The sequence below is a fragment of the Pomacea canaliculata genome, linkage group LG2, assembly GCF_003073045.1.
Source record: "Pomacea canaliculata isolate SZHN2017 linkage group LG2, ASM307304v1, whole genome shotgun sequence".
NCBI classification, from domain to species: domain Eukaryota; kingdom Metazoa; phylum Mollusca; class Gastropoda; order Architaenioglossa; family Ampullariidae; genus Pomacea; species Pomacea canaliculata.
In genome coordinates, this window is record NC_037591.1 from 28,390,612 (window position 1) to 28,411,604 (window position 20,993).

The following is a 20,993-nucleotide window of genomic DNA, read 5'->3' on the forward strand; positions in this document are numbered from 1 at the left end:
TTATCTTAAAATTTATCCGTCTCAGCACTAAACAAAACACGACGACACTGATTACTCCCTTCCCAAGAACTGTCATGCCCGAAGCTTGTGACGACCTGTAATTATGTGAGAAATGTACAGTCCATGTTTGTCTTGGTACTATCGCTTAATCAACATGGCTACTGCAGATACACTACATCTTTCAAATTTGTAATGTAATGAAGCTGCTTGGTCGTTTCATTGATATTACTGTGACTCGAATAAGTCAGCTACAATTGAGACTGCAAATAAAGCACCAAAGTCATGAAATATAATATTTGGTGAGAACTTTGTTTTCATTTCGATAGGAAGGAATGGGTCAGTTTTATGTGAAAAGTGTGAATGAGAAAATGAGATCTTCCATCTGATGGAAACCCTGCTTAAACAACTTCTTAATCTGCCCATGTATGGGGCTTGATACTTTTGCTGAAAGTTATACTGCTTTGGGTTTCAGGCTCATAAAGTATAATGACGGCAGCAATAACCAAAAGAAGCAATAGCAGAATTTTAAAATCTATCTTTCTTGTCAAGTAAGAAAGAAACTTTGTCGGGAATTGGATGCGGAATCGAGAGGGGCAGGGACATTTTTAAATTGGTTCATGAAATAATGAAAGATACATATATTGATCTGTGACATAATGGAAACGCCATAATCACATGAAGGAAATATGTTAAGTCAACTATATTTCAGATTGTAGTGTTTGTTAAATGAGTTTCTGCATATGTTCATTAATCATGTGCAGCATGGTATGTGACTTTTTCTTCCCTAACATGGGTGGTGTGGAGAGTCACATATACCAACTCTCTAGCTGCTTATTGCAGAGGGGTCACAAGGTCGTCATAGTCACACATAAATATGATGACAGATGTGGCATTCGGTATCTTGCTAATGGACTCAAGGTAAGTCTATGAAGGTTATACTTTGACATTTGATTTAAATATTTAGCACCATGACATCTAAGCACACATTCTTCTGTAATTTTTTTAAGATAATTTGTTGTCACATAAGGCACAGCATATGACAAACTGCAGATTTCTGTAAAGATTGCTACTTTTAATAGAGGCATGTCCTTATATTATGCCCTAATCATATATAATGTGTTGTGATGCAGGATGAAATTTTTTTTCTGTTTGGTGGCATGGATGAGGGTCATTGTCCTATACCTGGAACTTCCATTGTGGAGCAAACAGCATGTTCCACATTTCTTAGTCACCATTATTTTTGTAAAAATCTTCATTGTCAAAGATGCAAACTATAAGATACATTTGAATTAAATGGAACTTGATTTATTTTTTAAAGAGGAGTCTTATTTGATAAATAATGCCATTCATATAATTGATTTTTGGTGTCTTTATGTGCCATCTTTATTATTAGAATGTAACAGGGGTGTATTATGATCAAGTATATTATCTTGTGATAAAAATGTTTTGATACAGGTGTACTATCTTCCTGTACCACCCTTTTACAACCAGTGTATTCTTACCCAGTCTTTTCACCACTTTGCCATTGCTACGTTCAGTTTTTCTCCATGAAAAAATCTCCATTGTGCATGGACATTCGGTAAGATGCAAAGATTTTTTTTCACTTTTCACCAAAAAGCTTTATACCTCAGGCTAGTAGTTAGAGTACTAGTAGTAATAATAATAAGATGCCTATATTGCATGGAATCACAGACTGAGGCTGGTGCTCTGCTCTGCATGGGGAATGCAGTTGATAGGAAAATAGTACTAATATTTCCATGTTTTCTAAGGATACCTTTAAGTGTTTAAATTTCCCTCACCCCCTCCCATCCTCCTTAAAGTAACAGAGATAACATTCCCTCTTAAAGATTCTCATTTTCCAGTTTTCTTTTTTTTCTTTTTTTTTAACAGGCTTTCTCCACTCTAGGCCATGAGGCCATGTTTCATGCACGTACCATGGGGCTGAAAACAGTCTTCACAGACCACTCCCTATTTGGTTTTGCTGATGCTAGTTCTATCTTAACTAATAAAATTTTGAAGTTTTCTCTGGCTGATGTTAGCCATGTCATCTGCGTCTCCAATACCAGGTAAACTATCTCCTATTGGTTTTCTCTCAGGTGTAACGGGCACAGAGAAGTAATGTCGAGCAACACTTGTATACATTCCTTTTCATGTACAGTATAGACCAAAAGATTCCCTGAATGACAGCTGAGTGAGTTCTCTAACAGTACTTTGAAATTTTCATGGCATATTGAGCAGTACTTGCAAGATGAAAGATTTTCTTATCTGAAGCAAATTTAATTGTGGAAAGACATTACATTATTGTCTATCATCTGAATCAGCTTTAAAAAATATCTACCACACACTAGAATTTATGATAACATTTATTTCTTCTTTTCCTTCATAAACAAACTTCATTATATCTTTTTCAGCAAGGAGAATACTGTTTTACGGTCACGTTTGTCACCCCACCAGGTGTCTGTCATTCCTAATGCTGTAGATGCTACAGTGTTTGTGCCTGATCCCAGTAAACGTGCACCTGATAAAAGTGAGTTCTTCTTTGGAACATTTTTATTTGCTCTTTAAGTTCATAAAATATCAGCTGGTAGTAAGTTTACCACAAGAAAATATGTAAACATTTTTTTAATATTTATTGCTTAGACTATTAGCTCTGCTGCTTGTTATCTTAAGAATGTGAACTATAGGCATGGTATTTGTGAAGCAAGATTACCATATTCACAGGACATCAGGAACCTCTACTTCAAAAGTCAAACAATGTGAGTCTTCTTTGGTCATCACACCTTGTCAAGGCACTTTGGAGGGTAGTCGATGCTGTGGTGGCTAGAGTAAGAACTGGCTTTCGAACATTAGACTGGCATGTGCAGGACCTGCTCACTATCACACAGAATTGGCAAGAGTGGCAGGCCTTGTCAGCTGCTTTTTCTATCCATATACTCCACTCAACAACAGGTGCCTGACTGATTTGTGAAACTGGTAGATAGGGTGTGCAGATAAGTGTGGTGTAACAATGTGGGAACTAAGTGTGTAGGCAAATGTGGTGTAACAAGGTGTGCAGATTAGTGGGTTATAAGAATCTTGTGCAACATAATTACTTGGTATGGTCTGTGATTGCAGTCACTGTTGTCATTTTAAGTCGCCTGGTGTACCGCAAGGGGATGGACCTGTTGGCAGGAGTGATTCCATTAATCACAGCTCTGTATCCACAAGTGCATTTTCTTATAGGTAAGAGACCTAAGCTAATTTTTAGCTTCTTTTTTCTGATCCTGTATTGCTATTATGATTCTGTTTGACAATCAAGGCTACTTATCCTGTGTACACATGCATGTATGTATATGTGTGAGTGAAAGGGAGAGAGAGAAGGAAAGGTGTGTTTGTGCATGCATCGAGGAAATTGTGAAACTGTTTAATAAGCCCTGTTGGTTCATCTATTTTACCAGGTGGGGATGGTCCAAAACGTGTGCTACTGGAGGAGGTTAGAGAGCAGTATGAATTACATGATCGTGTGACCTTCATTGGTTCTCTCTGTCATAGTCAAGTTCATGAGGTATATCTTTGGATTTAGCATGTCTACGAAACACAGCACTTTTTAAAAATATATTGGGGTTATTTTTTTTAGTATTTTTAGTAAATGTTTGGAATTGATTAGAAAAACATCTCAAACCCCTCTCAAAAGAGATGATTAAAGAACACAATTAGACAATAAAAAGTTAAAAAAAAAAAGGTCTTCCAGCAACTCGATCAACTTGTGAGAACAATTTCTTACCTTCTGGGTATGCTAATGCACATTATTACCTGCATCAAATTGACAAATACCTGCATTTTTATCACTCATGTTTGTAAAAGCCATTCTAATATACTTCCTTGTCTGAGAACACTTAATAGTTAGTATCTGATACATTATTTGCATTTGCCAGGTGCTTTGTCAGGGAGATATCATGCTGAATACCTCACTGACAGAAGCCTTCTGCATTGCTATTGTGGAGGCAGCTTGCTGTGGGTATGTTTTTGGTAGATCCAGTGAGGAATGGTGCATGTTATGGAGGGATTAGGGGTGGTGTAGTGTAGTTGAATTCTATGTCCTCTAGAAAATATCTGGCATATTTTTCAGATTTCTACATAATCCATGCTGTAAATGGGTGAGAGTGTTCATATGTTCTGCCTGAAATGTCATCCATGTTATTGAAGTTGAAAATTGATGTCAGTAGATCATAAGGTTTTTTTTAAAAGACATTCTGACTTACGGCATAATTGCTGGCTAGACTTTACTTATATATTTATATAATACGGCCAGTGTGAGTGACATGTAGTGCTGTATTCCTATGTTCTGTAGTCTTAAATTGATTTTGTACTATGTAGCAAAATTTCTTGGAGATGGTAATTGCATATTTGCGCACACATAATACACATTTATTATCTAAAAGTCACTTATAAAATTTATCTGTTCTGGTGGCTGGAAATAGTGAAACAAATAACACTTTCATACAACTTTGTATTTTGTCATAGTTCTCTAGATTGGCAAAATGTGACTTCACAATGTTGGACATTGTTCGCACAAGCAGCAAATGTAATTAAGAAAGGTTTAAACAAAAGTTTACAAATACTGTCAAACTTCTGTAAGTCGACCTTCCGTAAGTCAAAATTGTCCCTAACTCGAATTTTAAACCTCATTTGGTTGGTTTCCCTTTAAAGCAATGCATATTTAACTTCCAAGTTCAAATTGGCCTCGCGAAAAACTTTCACAATTCGAATAATTTTAAGCCAGTCTGTTTAAACCATTTGAAAATACGTCGGAAAGTGTATAATGGTGTATTCCTCCCCCATCGACCATGCGCTCCCATATTCTTCTTTCTGTATAGGAAACGTGCGTGATAAGCTCAACTCCATCTCTTCAGGGTGCCAGAGAGTCTTTAAAAGAATGGCAAGAAGTGAACATTTGGTTAAAATTAAATGTCCACAGTGAAAAAAAAATTTTTTTCGATGAACTTTCTAAACTTGAACCTTCCATTACTCAATTTTTTCATTGATCTCTTGAAGCTTCAACTTATAGAAGTTTGACTGTATCTGTGAAAGTGAGGTTTACAGGCTAGGTTGAAGCTCATTTGAGTAGGGTTTGAATCCACTAGGCTGCAAGTTGTCAGCACACGAGTTGGTGGGATACCTGAGGTTCTTCCTCCCGACCTTATCTACCTGGCTGACCCCAATGTCAAAGGTAACAAGTTGTCATGAATTTTTTATAAAAATATTTTGAATACCAAGAGATCTTAATGATTAGCTGTAACAACATAATAAGCGTCATACCATGTGCATCTTGATTCTCGAGTTAGTAACAGTTATGTCCCTTCAGCTTGTAGTCTGAGGATGATGTCCTTCGTTTTGTTTGTTTTGATTTGGATGTCACTAAAAGATCACATTTGAGAGTACCTCTGCTGCACTGTGACCACTTTCTTTTCATTCTGCAGATGGATGGGATGTATTCTTCTCTGTTAAGCAAAAGTGTCGATTTATTAGATCTATTTACTACTTCCAGCCTGACATGTCATTCACTTCAGTAATTTTTTTTAAGCCACCATCTTCAGTCACAGTAAATTAGTTGATCAAGCAATGATCATCTTCTGCTGTTTCGTATGATGTTATTGGCCAATATCTCCTAATCACACAAACATTGGTTTTGCTGCAGATTTTTTTAAATGTCTTTTGATCTTGCAGTGATCTCCTTTGCATAACATTTTGCTTTTAAAAGTCTGTATCTTCTTGATAGCAGCAGGTGTGAGCAGATGACATCTGCTGCTATACCTTCACATGTCCATTCTTTATAATGCTATTTAATCTGTGCAGCATTGGCAGAAGCTTTGCAGCATGCCATAGATGATCGAATTCAAGGAAAAGCAGTGCCACCCTGGGAGTCACATGAGCGTGTCAAACATATGTACACGTGGGCCAATATTGCTGCTCGCACAGAAATTGTTTATAACTTGGTTGACAAAACTCCAGGGCGAGAACTAGGGGCAAGACTTTTAAGGTAATGTGTGCATTTAAAATGCTTTCATCTTCTTTCTGCATGTGGCATCTGTTTAAAGGGCTGGTTGCCTTCTGTGATATAACCTTAGTGGCTGGCTCAGCATAAAATACATTCCCTTTCCCCTCTTTTTTTTTTTTTTAAGATTTCTTTTTTATAGGTGTTTGAAGTCTATAGTGGTGGTGTATGAGTAGGAGTCTTTGTGTATATATTCCTAGATGCTGTGTTTTATTGTATGTATATTTATGCATAGAACTCTTTGTGCATGTTTATAGAAGTCAATTTTAATGGTTTAAAATTGGATTATGTTCTAAGATATGTAATTATAACTATAGATGCTTCCACTCTTTCTGGAGCTATGCTATAGCAAAAAAAAATCATGTTCTACAATAAGGATAAAGCCAGTTAAATATCGAGTCATTCCCATCTGTAAGCTACTTGACCTTTTATATTTTTTTTTTTTTTTGTTTTGTTTTTGCAATGTACCATGTCATTATCTGGCATATTTCTGTTGCAAAATATTGTCGAACATATCGACTTCAACTCTAGAGAATAATTCCCAGTTAAAATACAGTGTCAGCTTTACTGCTTAAAATCAGGATCAATACGATGTCTACATGGAAACCTGTTTAGTATCTTATTACCTTATTCGAAGCTTACATGCACTATACACTATCCATATCTTTGAGGTATAAATTTTCTTTCAATACAGATACTATAGGTGCGGACCAGTTGCTGGCAAGTTATTTGTCATTGCTGCTCTGCTGAACTTGTTGTTTCTTACAGTCTTATCCATTATCTTTCCTGCCCAGGTGAGAAAAACAGATTTTTTTAGTGGGTACTCTTAGACCTCTTAAAATTTTAAGTAGTGAAAAATTATTGAACTCTGTAGATCCATGGACGTGTGTAAGTGGACTAATGTCTGTCTGCCGAGACCAACGCTTAGCCTCTTGTGAAGTTCTCACCTGTTGGTCTTGGCGAGCCCAAAGCATGAATGTGACTAAACAGGAAGCTTTGTACATTCCAGCCCTGTTCTAGTAGTTAGCAGGAAAAAAATCATCTGCAAGCACTCCATTAATACAAGCTTGAGGTAGATCCTCAAGCATGAGAGCATGTTCAATAAGAACATTGTAATGTGTGAATACTGCTGATTTTAAGATAAACTTGTTGACTGTAATTTATGTTAATGGCTTTATGTTTCTGCTTGTATGCTGATATTATGGTAAACTTGATGGTGCCGAAAAGGTTGTATTACAATTCACGGAATCTGCTTCTTTTCAAATGTAGAATGTGGAAGCTGCTCCAGACCTAAAAGTATTTGCACAACATCAGCACAAGAACTTTTCATCTGAGGTGCCTAGAACAGCAGCTGCTGACAGCAAAAAAAATCAGTCTTGATGAAGTAGAAAGGTTGCTGCAATATTTTACCTGTGACAGTCAACATGGATGTTGCCCTAGCTTGTCTTGTGGAGAATAGCCGCACCAAGAGAAATACTGTTGGTATAAATGTGGTAAGGACCTGCTCCCAGAAGAATAGGACAAAAAGTAAGAGCAAGTACTTTTTGATGTTGATCTGCATCAGAATGAAAATTGTCTACAGTTCTCTTTACAGCGACTCATTTTGATTTTAGACACGAAAAGATACAATATGAAGGAAGCATTTTCACGCAGCTTGTCAGAAGTGTCCTCATGATCATTTACTGTATTTCAAAGGTCACAATTTTTACAAGTTGGATCGTATTGTTAATATATTTTGTATTTGTAGTAAATGAATTTTTTTTTTTTAGTGTTGAGTCAGATGTGTGTTTCGTCAACAAAAAGTATTTTTAAAGTCAGACCAAGTTTTGTAGGATGTGTATGCATGAAAGAGAACAGCTTTTGTGGGTGAAAAACATTTTTCAACATGTTTATTTTACAAGTACTCAGTACAGAGATGACTGATTAGATTGGAAACCTATAGCACTTGTGCAACATCATACTGTGTTTTGGTTGTCACAAACAGCTCCAACAAAGCCAGCACTACTACAAAAAGCCAACACATATATCTAAAATACACTGCCTGAAGGTTTCAGCACAATGCTTGTTGCCTACAGAAAAGGTTTCCCTGCAAATACTCCTCAAAAAAAGGGGTGGGAGAAGTAATGTGCAGGCAATTCTGTAAGCAGAACCAGGCAACAATGACCTCTGTCAAGGTTACCAGTTGTAAGATATGTAGTAATGTAACCTTTCTGGGTTTGACTTAAAAGGTTACTGATATGACCCTGGGTAGCTATTTACCTAGTGATAAAAAATAAAATAAAATGACAAATTCTTACCTTCAACCTCAGAACTTTTTTAAAATTCTGGATAAAATCAAACTCTGCAGGTAGCCTTTAGGTCAATATAAGTTTAGATACCTTTTCAACAGGAGGAGGGAGGCCAAAATTTGTATCCATGTGTAGTATAAAAAAATCAGTTTCTTTAAAAGCAACCTGACTCTGCTCTCTACTTCAAGTAAACATACTGCATGTTCCCACAAGGACTTTGTTGCAAATCTGAAACCTTTAGGCTGTCTTACATCAGATTTCATTTGCCAACATGCTTTTCATAATCTCAAATATAATCCTGACATAACAGCTGTTGCAACCACATTTGCAATAAATTCTTATAAATGTACGTGACAGTGTACCACTAACAGAGTAGGTGAAATACCCTAGACGTATGAATCCAGGTGACTTTATAGTGCTAAAAAAACATTTGCCACTTGAACTAAACCAAAACTGATTTGATCAGTTGGAATGTCTAACACAATCTGCAGCAATTACTGCCTCAATCCTTTAACATTCTGATTCTAGTTAGCAATCATGCTATCTGCCAAACAAGAGTCCCTGTATAAGCAATGGAGGTAGACAATGTTAACAATCCTACTCAGTTATATACTTTAATGTTCTAATAAATGCAAGTAGAAAAATGTAAAAGATTTTGCTATACAAAACAAAAAATTTGTAGGCAAAAAAGCTAATCCAAAATAGCCTACAAAGCTCCAAATAAGTTTTGAATACTATATGTAGAGCTACTACAGTGCTATATTTATTTTGGTATGTGTGACTACACAGTCAGATATAAAACATCATGTCATAACAGCACCGTTTATAGCTTTTGAACAAAAGAGGAAATGTATGCATGCGGGGGAATCAGAGACATTCATTTAAAAAAATAGATACACCCGCAAAGTTGTTTTTATCCCCTAACATATAAACAGCCTATGATCCATGTAGGAACAGTAATTACAGACAGTTAAAGCAGTCTTCACAACTACAAACCATTAGTGACACTCGTGAACAAGGAAGCATTTCCAATAAATCAGTCAAACCATGTTGTCAATACCCACAAGCACTACACTTGCATTAATAAAATAAAAACCTCTCACTGTATGATCTTGGTGATCACAGATGTATTTTAAATATTCAATCATGACAGTTAAAAATAAAGACCTTGAAGAGTAACAAGGGGGAGAAAAAACTTCCTGCATTCAACACTCATATGAAACTGCATCTGTACGCTTACATTATTGCTTGAAAATAAACGGATCAAGCACAGGACAGCAGTGACTAGCATGTGTACATCTGTCCCAATTCCTAGGACATTCCTGATTAAAAAAAAAAAAAAATAGCAAAAAGATGACAATTCATGTGCGCATTTATTGCAAGATCCAACTTTGAAAAATGTCAGATGCCCAAAAATGTGACAGGAAGAATAGTCTTCAAAACATCACAAGATCCAAAGAACAGTGACCAGAGAAAGAAAATTAACACTGGTAAAAAATAAATAAAAAAACATCTATCATTTCCCAGTGTTATGGGTGTAGAGTTGTGACCTCACATTGTATCACCATTGGGCTTGCTTTCTTGTATAGCCTGTACAACAGAAAAAGTTTCCAGCATTACAAATCCCTAATAACCAGGAGAGAGCTGTATGTTGTTTTCAGTAAATGCAGACTACACCACACTTAAGCTGCATTTTGGTGCAAAATACTTCTCATTCCAAGTAGCATCTAAAGAAATTAAACATGCTAGTTAAACAAAGACTCTATTCTACTGTTTGATTTTCCTGAATGCACTAATCTTTTCCCACTGATTAACCCTTTCACTGCCAGGCTTTCCTACAGCAGGTGTTTCCCAGTGCCAGCCGTTCCTATGCATATGTACACATTGCACATGGGTGTTCCTATTTCACACATACCATTTATTGCCATTCATAAAATAAAATTTCTTTATTCATTCACAGATCCTATTGCAAGAAAATGTCATGATAAGATAACACCATTGCTAGCACTGTTATTTTTAAATCCAGTGATTTATGTTTTTGTTGGTCTAAACAAACTTTGCCAGAAAGTTGTCTGTCCAGATTTTTCTTGTCACTTGGTGCTTTGTATTGATTCTACTTTTCTTTATAGTCTGTGTTGATTCTGCTTGTGTCTTGACAGTCTGCACTGATTCTACTTGTTTCTTGGCATTATGCATTGAGTCTTCTTGTCTCTTGGCCTGGTGCTGGCTGAGGTACCCTTTGATTCTTGGCCAGCTAAAAGCTCAGCATATCACCTAGATTCCAGTTTTGGCTGTTTTGTCAGTGCCTTGTTTTTCTTAAGACAAATATGCTTCTCAAAGTGTGATATGTAAATAGCATGTGCAAAAATAATATTTCTGATCATTTGTTCATCTGCATAGCTCTTGATCCCCTGTCCCTCAGGTCATAATCAAGACAGTGACTTCCATCCTTTTTTAGCAATGTCATCCATGAAATTTTAAGTGCTTTCCACAAGTGGGCCTTTGAAAATATTTATAGTACAAAAGTTTTCCCAGAATAACAAATCTATTTCATTTTTGAAGATGTATAGCACATTACCTATCCCACTAGTGAACATCCTTGTCATCGTTTTTTGTCTTTAAATAAAGTGCCAACTGCTGATGTTATGGCATAACCACTCCTCTCTACTTCAATGACAACCTGACACGACTCTGCCAATATCAGTTTTACAGAGTTTATACAAGGATCCAGAGAGCTGAAGATCAGCAGTGATTTGTTGGTTAAGAGCAGATTTTTTAAAGATTAATTTTCCTGCTTCCTTGAACTCCTCTCAAATCCTTCTCAGAAACTAAAGCCACCAATGCTGGTGAGATGTGTCTTGCTTTAGGCTCATCATACAGCCCTCAACGAAACTTCAAAAAGCTATGGATTCTACTCCAGAAATTTCTGTCATCATTACAGTCAAGCTTCTGCAGAGATGTTTGCTGAGGAAGCATGCATACAGTCCACTTCATGATCTCCCCATGCATTTTCTAAAGGACTGGATCTTCTCTCTGGTGCCTGAAGAAGAATTCCACTGCTACTGCTTAAGCAGATAGTTGCATGCATCTTTGTGGGTTGAGGGGATATGCATCATAAATGCTCCAAAAAGTACACAAAAAATCGTCCAGCATGTGCCAAACTAGTAGCTTTCGTTTCCCATTTCCCATGCAAGTGAGTAAAAATCACGTGATATTTAAAACAAGGGTGCAAGTGGACAGCAGCAGTCTACCAGTCAGTTGATGTGTTGACTCCAGCACTAGCCCAGGAAGTCAACTGTTGACTAGGGTTGTGAGGTATTTGATAAAATGTTTATTGCAGAATAGTTTGTATAAAGATTCTAAAATTTCACTACTAGCTTTAAAATGCCTTAGTCTCAATATCAGAAGTGCAACATAAAATCACATATCTTGCATAAACAAGGTGTTCAAGGCACATTTCAAACATCAGAAAGGAATCATCTGAAGCACATTGGAACATGTTAGCCTCAAAGAAAGCTAAGCAGCTGATGCTATGGTGGGATAATGTTGCACGTAAAGTCAAAGCTAATTACACATTTTTATTTAATCTAACCCATTTCAGCCTATAAAAAAGGAATAAAGTCGCAAAGTAAAACGAAAAAAATAAAATGAATGGTTGCATTAAAAAAAACCCATAAAACAAAAGATGCAACCCTTGTAAAATAACCCTGGCATACAGAACCATGCATATGTTTGCTATTAAAGTTCCTGAGATGCAGTGACAATAAATTTTTAATAGCCCTTCACACTTTTATATTGAAAGTTACACGTATTAAAAAAAAAAATCCCAAGACCTATGGAATATTTATTTTACTATTTTTAGTGCATTTCAAATAAAATGTTTTTAAAAAAATTTTTTTTTAGTTTATCATACAAGTCAAATTTATCTGGGTCTTATTTTACCTTTCGCGCAAACTCAGGTAAACAAAATGCTGCACGATGAATTTTAGAGTTGTAATACTTCAGTTGCCATTCATCCACCTGCTGAGATGTTAGGGTTCGTACTGGCTCTTCAAACCGAAGATCCTGCAGAAGAAAGACAATTGCAGCAATTTCTCAGTGGTGCTCACTCCTCCAAGCAAATTTAAAATGAGTGTGCTATGGGCCTTATCAAATGAAAAAGTTGTTAACAATTTGGCATTATACCTTTTCTATGCTTTTCAACTTAGAAAGTCTGCAGTAGAAGATTAGCTTATGTAATTAAATAATATTTAAAGGCATTGCTTGCAATTCTAGCTTTTATACCTATGTATTATTGTATTATCTTTCTTAGTTTTCCCTTCTAAAGGGGCAATGGCCCTTGAATAAACGATTCAATCCTCCTCAACCCTGCTTCCACTCCAGGACACAGACATTGAGAATGGTATGTGTATTTACAAATCATTTATTTACATGTATGATTGATAATAATCCAACACTATTAGGCTTGCCAATTTTATGGTCAAAGGTGACTGTGATGCCTGTAGAACTGACATGATAGTATTCTACACTGTGTGAGAACACAGGAATGAGGTAGCATCCAACAGTTCTTTAGGGATGAAAATACACAAGACTACATAGCAGGTTGAGGCTACATGGAAATCTACAGAGAAATATTCAGTGAGTGTTTTTCTGGAATTCAACCAAGGTCATTGTTGAATAGCATTACTTACAGGATTAAGGCTGCACAAAACGAAGCCAATCTGCCCGCTGGGGTATGTTGGGATGGTGGTATAGGCATATGACACAGAGGGAAACAGAGTCCTGCAGAACTCTTGCATGCTACGTATTAGGTCCAGATGGAGCCAAGTGCATTCTCCTGCAACAGTCAGTTTCATGCTGGTGGCTACTGCACAACTTCAATGCAACACAGAGACAGGTTAATGTAACTTCCCTTTACCTTGACTGCATAGGATGCCGTCTGGCTTTAGTGCCTTCTTCATTAGCTCATAATACTGCTTCTCAAAAAGAGATGAGGCAGGACCTGTAACACACAACAAAATTGACAGCTTGAGGGAGCAGTCATCACTTCAAGATGCTAGACTATGTTGTGAGTCCAATGACATTTTTTCATTAAATAAGGAATTTAAAAAAAACTAGACAGTCCATTCACTTCCAATAATGAAATGTGCTCATCTCCTCTAAATCCTCCAAAAGTGCCACATAGTTTCACTGTGACATGATATCAGTAAAGTAATAGTTGGACTAGCAATAATTTTTGGTCTTTGGAAATTTGGTATTGCTTGTTTATATTTACATCATTAATGTATTTTGAGAGTATGTAAAAAATAATTTCAAATTCAATGTTTAAATCATTGCTGAAAAATTATTCCACTCACCTACAGGGTCACTAGAATCTGTGATGATAATATCATAAGAGCTTTCACGGTTTGCAATGAATTCAAAACCATCCTGAATGTGAAGCTTCAGACGAGGGTCATTAAAACTAGAGGCCATCTGGGGTAGGTACTTTTTGCTAACCTCTATGACTTTCTGAAAATGGATCAGGTTTATCAGTAATTCTCAAAAATCGCTTGTGTAATTCAAAGACACTTTAGTTTAAAGAGAAAGGTAAATAAAGGAACCATGAACAGAGACAAAAAAATATGTAATAAAAAAAGATTACTGACATTTGGACACTGCAGAGACCTAAACAATGGACCCTTCAAAATCGAAGAATTTTCTGAGACTTCTTAGATGATCATGGTTATATTATTTATACAGCGCATTCCCTACATGGAGGCAAGCATGATGCCTTTACAAGATAGAGCATCACAGTCAATTATACACATAAACATGCTAGGAACATGGATCCAACCATGATTTGGTAACAAAAATGATGTTAAAATAGGCATACAACGTTAACTATTAGGTGGCAGGTCATAATATGGACTGAAGTAGTTACACACAAAAATGTTTAGAAAGTTTCACAAACCTCGTCTATTTCACACATGTCAATGCATTCAATTGTTTTGTGTTTGAGTACTTCCCGTGCGACTCCACCATCACCCCCACCAATGATCAGCACCTATACACAGCAGACAGACAGAGTACATGATCTATCAGCGTGACACTCTCAGTTTTCCATGCAATACATCCACTTCTTTGTTCCTTATAAATGCATATGCTCAAAACAATTGTACTAGGCAGGGTCCCCAGCTTTGCATAAGTTGATTTTTTCTGCTAACTCTTCCAGCTGTGCTTTTATTATTAATTTTTGGTCTGTTACTCTATGTGAGTCACACTAATTCATGTGCCATGTCGTAGAAGCAAAATAGTGAAACATTTGTACACTTGATGTCTCTTTCCTAGCTCAACAGCTCATGCTCTCTCTCATATTCTTGTCAATACTATCTGAAATTATAGTGTTGTCCATGTAGTTTTCCAGCAACACAGAGAAATTAAGCATAAAAAAATTTCAATGCTTCAATGCAACACCAACAAACCTTACTTTATGACAACATAACTCATAGAAATACTCCTACCAGATTTGATGAGGATCTGCAAATAAAGTGGCCTGCTCACTACAATCACATTGCTACACTTTTCTAAGATATAGAACAATGTCAAATGCTATGTTGGCATTTAACTTAAATGATGCATCGTCCAAATACAAGCTTACTCTCCAAAATTTAAGTGTGAACTGCAACACTCAAAGGCTTCTATGTCACAAACAGATCAAATTATTCAGTAAGATTCAGGAAAATATTGTATTTTTTTAATTATTAAGCCATTGATAAGAAATTAATTTTGTATTCAGGTTTGCCTTAAATTTAAATCAGAAGTAAAAAATATTACATTTTACCTTGCGTGGGTTAGGATGGCAACACAGGGGTAGATGGACAATCATCTCTTGGTACGAGAATTCATCACGCTCTGTACATTGGATAACCCCATCGAGTACTAGAACATTTCCATATGTTTTGCTGCATGCACAAAACACACACAGACCATGTCATAATTAATTAGGTAGGTCTATAGGGACAGTTCTGATATGCAGATGGAAGAAAAACTTTCTAAAAATTTCAAATTAACATTCCTGCATACATTGTGACAAATAATTATTGAAAAATATAATAAGATTTATATAGCGCATATTCACACTCCTACGGAAAATGCTCTTAGCGCTTACAACAGGAATGAGACAGCATACAAGGGATTGAAGAATAAAGTACTGACGACAAATAGAAAGACAAGTATCGAAAACACAGCGGCAACCTTAAAGTACATTAAGAGATGAGTAAAAAATAATATAAATACTTTGACTGCGTTTCACGCTCTGTAAATATTTGAATAGTAAAACAAAAATAAAGTGCATAATACTAACTAGAATAAAATCTTTGCACTACACACACACGAAATGTCTACATCCGTTGTTAGAAACTGATTTTGATGACTGCATGCTATAATTCCATCGTAATACAAAATTTTAAAGGCTTATTAAAACTTGCCGACAACGATTCAATGTAGCTGCTTTCTTTTTAAATTTTCTTTTACTTATTACTTATAAGCACGGTCACTTTCCCTATTCGCAAATTTAGAATGCTACCGATCTCTCCTGTTCCACAAACAGCCAAAAGAAAACCAGACAACTTCTTATAAGATTGAATAGTTCTCTCTGTCGAAGAGTTGCTGAATATTACAACAGAATTTCTCTACATTCATACCTTTTGAAGACCAATATATCTTGATACTTAGATCGTTCATTGTACAGAGCCTCTTGAACTTCCAAACACATTGACTGGCCTGGCCATAGTTCGCTCACTTCACTAAACCAACCATTCTTTATTTTATCCATGAAGGTCAAGTGTTCGTGAAGGAGCTGAAAAATAAAATGTCTGCTCCGTCTGTCAGAATATCGACCGTCTGCGCGGCTAAGCTGTCGCACAGCGTGCTTTGCGCTTTATTGTGTTGATGCAGCCCACGTGTCGAAAATCACACCGGATGTGACTTTGTCAGCGAAGGTATAAGCAGACGACGGAAATAATCTGCAGTTAAACAACGACTGATTTTTTTATTTGTCTATATTACAATGTGTTTTAATGCGAAGTGTCTAAGACATAACAAAGCACAAACCAAACACCAAATTAGCCACACTTTAAGAAGAGCAGTTTTGTAACCGGGGGAAAAAATCCAAATCCCTTGTCAACTTAAACCATGAAAGTGAACCTGTATAAAACAAGAGGAAACGATTTTTTTTTTACTGAAACCGATTCTGGAATTTTAAAGAAATATTATGTGCAGTTGTCTAATTATAATAATAAATAGTTCATTTGAAACATGTTGCTTGCTCCACTCTTCTACAACCTCAAATGGAATGTCTTGTACTAAGACATCTTATGTAAGGCATGTAAATTGCCTGTTTGGGATAAAGTGTTATATATAAGCACTGGAAATATATAATTCCAAGCGTAATCATAAATGAAAACATGCTACTCATGAACGACAAGTTAAAGGATGCATACTAGGGAAAAGAGGCGAAAGATATGGGGGCATCTATAGATGAGAATGATCGATTAACACAGTGCACACTTGGCACATTTCTCAAGCGAATAATTAACACAAGGCGAACACGAGCGAATGCACAAAGCACGCACTGCAAATCGACCAATAAACGTCCTGCTCTTTGTATTGTCCATATTGCTGTCATGGCGGAGCCAGAGAAAGGTGTTCGTGACTTCAATTCTGAACGAGTTTTATCGTTGTTTATGAGCTGTAAATCTGACAACGAAGACCTATCAATAAAATATTATACAGATGCATACGAAGAGCTCTGCAAGTAAGCATTCACAGAATTATTATTGTGCAGTGCTATAGCTTTCTGCTTGAATCAGTCGGGCAGGTAGACTGATTTGTTACCAGAGCGTGTCGTTATGTGATCGAGAGTGAAATCTTAATATCGAAAATATAGGGAGAAAATAAATTGAGCAAAGTCAATGAACATTCCTGCTCGTCGGCTCAAAACACCGGCCGTTCTTTGCACACGAGCATGCAGTTTGTTTTTCGCTTCATCTACTACTCCACACTCCAGCCGCTCGCGCATGTTTGTTGCGGGCTGCTATTTATTTTTGTGGGTTATGTGATATATTTATTTATTGCCTGTTTGTATATATTAATTTTTTACTTTCGTTTTGGAGGGCGCCATAACATATAAGTTGTCATGGACGCCATGACATTTAACTCGAAAACCGAAAAAGTGGGGTTAGGATTAGGGTATGTGTCAGGGTTAGACAAATATTAAACATTACTCTGACCCCTATCCTAATCCTAAAGAGGGTGTGCCCGTTTGTTGTAGAAACAGCATGCATGTACTGATTTCTCTATAATGATGATATGTGCAAAACTTGTGTATATGAGATGCTGCATTATTATATTCTAATGTCATCGCCATTCAGAATACTATTTCTGCACCCAAATGAATAAGATATCTGAACTGGTTTGTTAAAGTGAAGAAAAAAAGCTTGTATTAGGGTTAACTGAATGCACTTTCTTGATATGACAGAAAATCCATCTGATACTAGTGGTCTAGAATTAAAACAATGATGTGAAAAAATATATCTGTAGAATAGACCAGACATAGAAAAAAAATAAATACATATAAAATACACAGTGATAAAATACAATAATGATCAACAATCTGATGTAGTTTTCAGGTACATAGTGTTTGGTATGTGCAGGAAAACAAGCTGATATACAAGACCTTTCAAGTATGTTGATCCATGCCTCCTAACACACAAAGTTATGAATTTAAAAAAAAAAAGAGATCAATTAGCTTTGACTGAAATTTAAAAAAAAAAAATTCTTTGCAGATTGTTTCCTCTGCTTGGGACGGTATTTTCCTTTGTGACATCTGATGTTGTGGAGAAAATTAAAATCTTGCAAGACTACATCAAGAGCTCTGAAGGTGAGCACTATCAGACTATACAAGCCATGGTGAACTATGAAGTCAAGAACAATCTCACTATACAAAAGAAGAAAGCTTCAGGATGTCGCACTCTGCTTAGACTTCACCGTGCCCTGGAATTCATCTCTGCTCTTCTAGCCAGAATCAGAGATACAGACAACACTTGCAAATTCTCAACAGAGGCCACAATTGTGTATGACAAAACTCTAGGAATTTTTCATCCCTGGCTAGTGCGAAAAGCAGTGCATGTAGCAATGTATACCTTGCCTACACGCCACCAACTATTACTTAAGATGGGAGTTGAGGACACACCAGAAGGCATGAAAAAAATGAACTCCCTGATAAAGCAGCTTGATCATGTATATGAAATAACACAAAATGTGTATGCCTCAAACAATCTATTAGATTTACCTTAGAATTTATTGTATGAGACATATAGTAACAGCCCAAAAAATCGCAATATGACATGAAAACTGCACAATGTACCTTAAAACTACCCACTTTTATTGTTAGTGGCTAAAACACATATGCACAAATGTTGTCTGATTCTTTCACTCAGTACATTTTTCCAGTCTTGAGACATTTTCTGTGATATTTTCATTTTCATAGTAGAGTTAAATACTGAAGTCTTTTTACAAGCTTCATGCTTTTTATGTGTTGTGAATACTAAAAATCATAATTACAGAATTCTCAGTGTTATGCAGTCTATTTGTATGTGTGATGCAAGTAATTAACCCTCCAAAAGCAGACTATTTTCTACAGCTGTACACTTCTTTTTATTTCCCTTTTCTTATTTTATATGATAGATAAGAACTCATCTAGAATTGATGAAATATATTTGTACACAAATTTCTCTTCTCCATACTAACATTAAAAAATTCCATATGCTTTTTGTTCTTGTTTGGAAATTACATTTGTAGTTTGTTGCTTCAAGATGTGTGTGATGGACAAATAGTTGGGTCCTGACTAATTTATAGAACAATCTTTTATGAAAAGAGAAAAAGCTGTGTACTCACTAGATACTGAGGTGTAATTAATCATGTCCATAATAGTAGAATCTGGATTAAAAGAAGTCAAATAAAAAGTATACAAAAGAAGAATACTGGGTTATCCTATTTGGTGGTCTGCATGGTTTTTTTTTTTTTTTTTTTCAAAGTAACAAGTTCTTATGGACCTCATTCATGCAAGCACCATCTTGAAACCAGCATGAAGCCTAATTGGCCAGTGTAGTGGCTGCTGAAACATTATATATTGAAGGTCCATAATTTGGAATTCACTTCCCATTCCCACATTTATGATGAAAAAAGAACTAAGACTTAAAATAACTCACTTCACTCTTACTAAATTTTTGCTTTGCATGCAAGTTTTGTTCATGATAATACATTTGTGTGACACAATTTTGGCATTTATTAAATAATGCTCATAGATATTTTTTAAAATGATGTGATCATGCAAATCATTCTTTTTCAACTGGGTGACATAACATTATCAGACAAAAATGAGGGCAATTCTGATTATTTTTCTATGCACTTGTAACATATAGTACAGATTCTGTCACTGACAAATAATTTACTTTGCATTGTATACTTGTGTATGTTTGGTTTAGTGTGTACATCCATGTGTATAAATTATATTGCATCGTGTATACACATCTCTTGCATCTGTGTGTCACCAACCTGTATAATTTGCTTAGCCTTGTGTGAATATATTGCATGGTGTGTAGATTCATATTTCTTATGTTTATGATTTTGAATTTTCTTTAATATAATTTCTTATCGTATCTGACATTGAAAAATTTCTGTTATGCATTACTTCACATTTATGATGATGTCTGCTGACATTTAAACAGAACACAACAGAAGAAAACACATCGCTGTTTTACATATGCTATGTGATCAATTACAGCTATTTTTAGGAAATTTCACTAGAACTCTTAAGGTTCAAAGTCAAAAAACAAAAAAAAAGTAATTTTTGAAAAACCAATAGCAAATTAAAAAAAAGTACTGGTTCTTCTACAGTCAAAGTAGCATTATTTTTTATTTGACTGTTACAGTGACACATATACTGGATCTCACTATAGTCATGGCAAAATTTACTATATACAACTGTAGACTTGAAGCATCCATCCTTAAATTCAAATATATTTATCTGTTTCTATGAAGTTATGTTGAAGGATATAAAAAAGATATTTTAACCTCATTAAACTACCATGCAGTGGCAATCATATACTTTCCTGATGAACTTTGATAATATATGCCAACATAGTATAATTGTAAGAGAAATATTTTAAACTTCAAACATGAAAATAAATGTTAGATTAAGTTGAAGGCTGGTGTGTAGCATGTGTAAAATACAAATGAAAGAAAAAATGCTGACACACAGAGGCCAACATTATTGTATGTCACAAGCATATTATGCATTTATTAAATAGTATAACTTGATTATACTTTTAATTCTTGTAGAGCTGGTCAACTATGCTTGGATACATTGTAATTTTCTTTATCAGTTGTCAAAAGCAAAACAGGCCTTGCTATATAAACACCTACTCCGAAAGCTTGTATCTTCATCTCCCCAACTTTCAAAGTTTTTTATCGCTTGGAAAAAAAGTGTCGCCGCAATTATCATTTGTACTGAACGGCACACAACTCTCAGCCATTCCTCGTAGTAGCCATGAGGCCTCGTTTTGGACAAGCAGACGTGCTGTGCGTGAAAAAGCTCCATAAGCAGAAACCATCTGCCACGATTTCTT

The 20,993-nt window shown here is 35.8% G+C and overlaps 3 protein-coding genes across 4 annotated transcripts; 2 read left to right on the forward strand and 1 right to left on the reverse strand.

The window, feature by feature from the left end:
- Nucleotides 1-160: 160 nt before the first annotated feature.
- Nucleotides 161-9,667, forward strand: LOC112556596 (phosphatidylinositol N-acetylglucosaminyltransferase subunit A-like). The gene is given in 13 exon segments (XM_025225746.1): nucleotides 161-299; nucleotides 762-918; nucleotides 1,456-1,497; nucleotides 1,499-1,579; nucleotides 1,891-2,066; nucleotides 2,412-2,527; nucleotides 3,115-3,222; nucleotides 3,438-3,544; nucleotides 3,915-3,997; nucleotides 5,124-5,209; nucleotides 5,836-6,019; nucleotides 6,729-6,828; nucleotides 7,304-9,667. Coding segments are annotated over 13 exon segments (1,368 nt in total). The 5' UTR covers nucleotides 161-282; the 3' UTR covers nucleotides 7,415-9,667.
- Nucleotides 7,911-16,309, reverse strand: LOC112556598 (spermidine synthase-like). 2 transcript variants are annotated; one of them, XM_025225747.1, is made up of 8 exons: nucleotides 16,008-16,309; nucleotides 15,146-15,266; nucleotides 14,276-14,368; nucleotides 13,680-13,833; nucleotides 13,241-13,324; nucleotides 13,014-13,159; nucleotides 12,265-12,387; nucleotides 7,911-9,912 (listed from the first exon to the last, which is right to left on the reverse strand). In XM_025225747.1, the coding sequence occupies exons 1-8, from the start codon at nucleotides 16,136-16,138 to the stop codon at nucleotides 9,874-9,876; spliced, it is 891 nt and encodes a 296-aa protein (XP_025081532.1). In that variant the 5' UTR covers nucleotides 16,139-16,309; the 3' UTR covers nucleotides 7,911-9,873. The 2 variants fall into 2 exon arrangements, with proteins under 2 accessions (XP_025081532.1, XP_025081533.1); XM_025225748.1 differs by having other exon boundaries at nucleotides 15,146-15,216; nucleotides 16,008-16,307.
- A 670-nt stretch (nucleotides 16,310-16,979) lies between these two features.
- Nucleotides 16,980-20,029, forward strand: LOC112557360 (ceramide-1-phosphate transfer protein-like). The gene is made up of 2 exons (XM_025227165.1): nucleotides 16,980-17,119; nucleotides 18,150-20,029. The coding sequence occupies exons 1-2, from the start codon at nucleotides 16,989-16,991 to the stop codon at nucleotides 18,658-18,660; spliced, it is 642 nt and encodes a 213-aa protein (XP_025082950.1). The 5' UTR covers nucleotides 16,980-16,988; the 3' UTR covers nucleotides 18,661-20,029.
- Nucleotides 20,030-20,993: the final 964 nt, after the last annotated feature.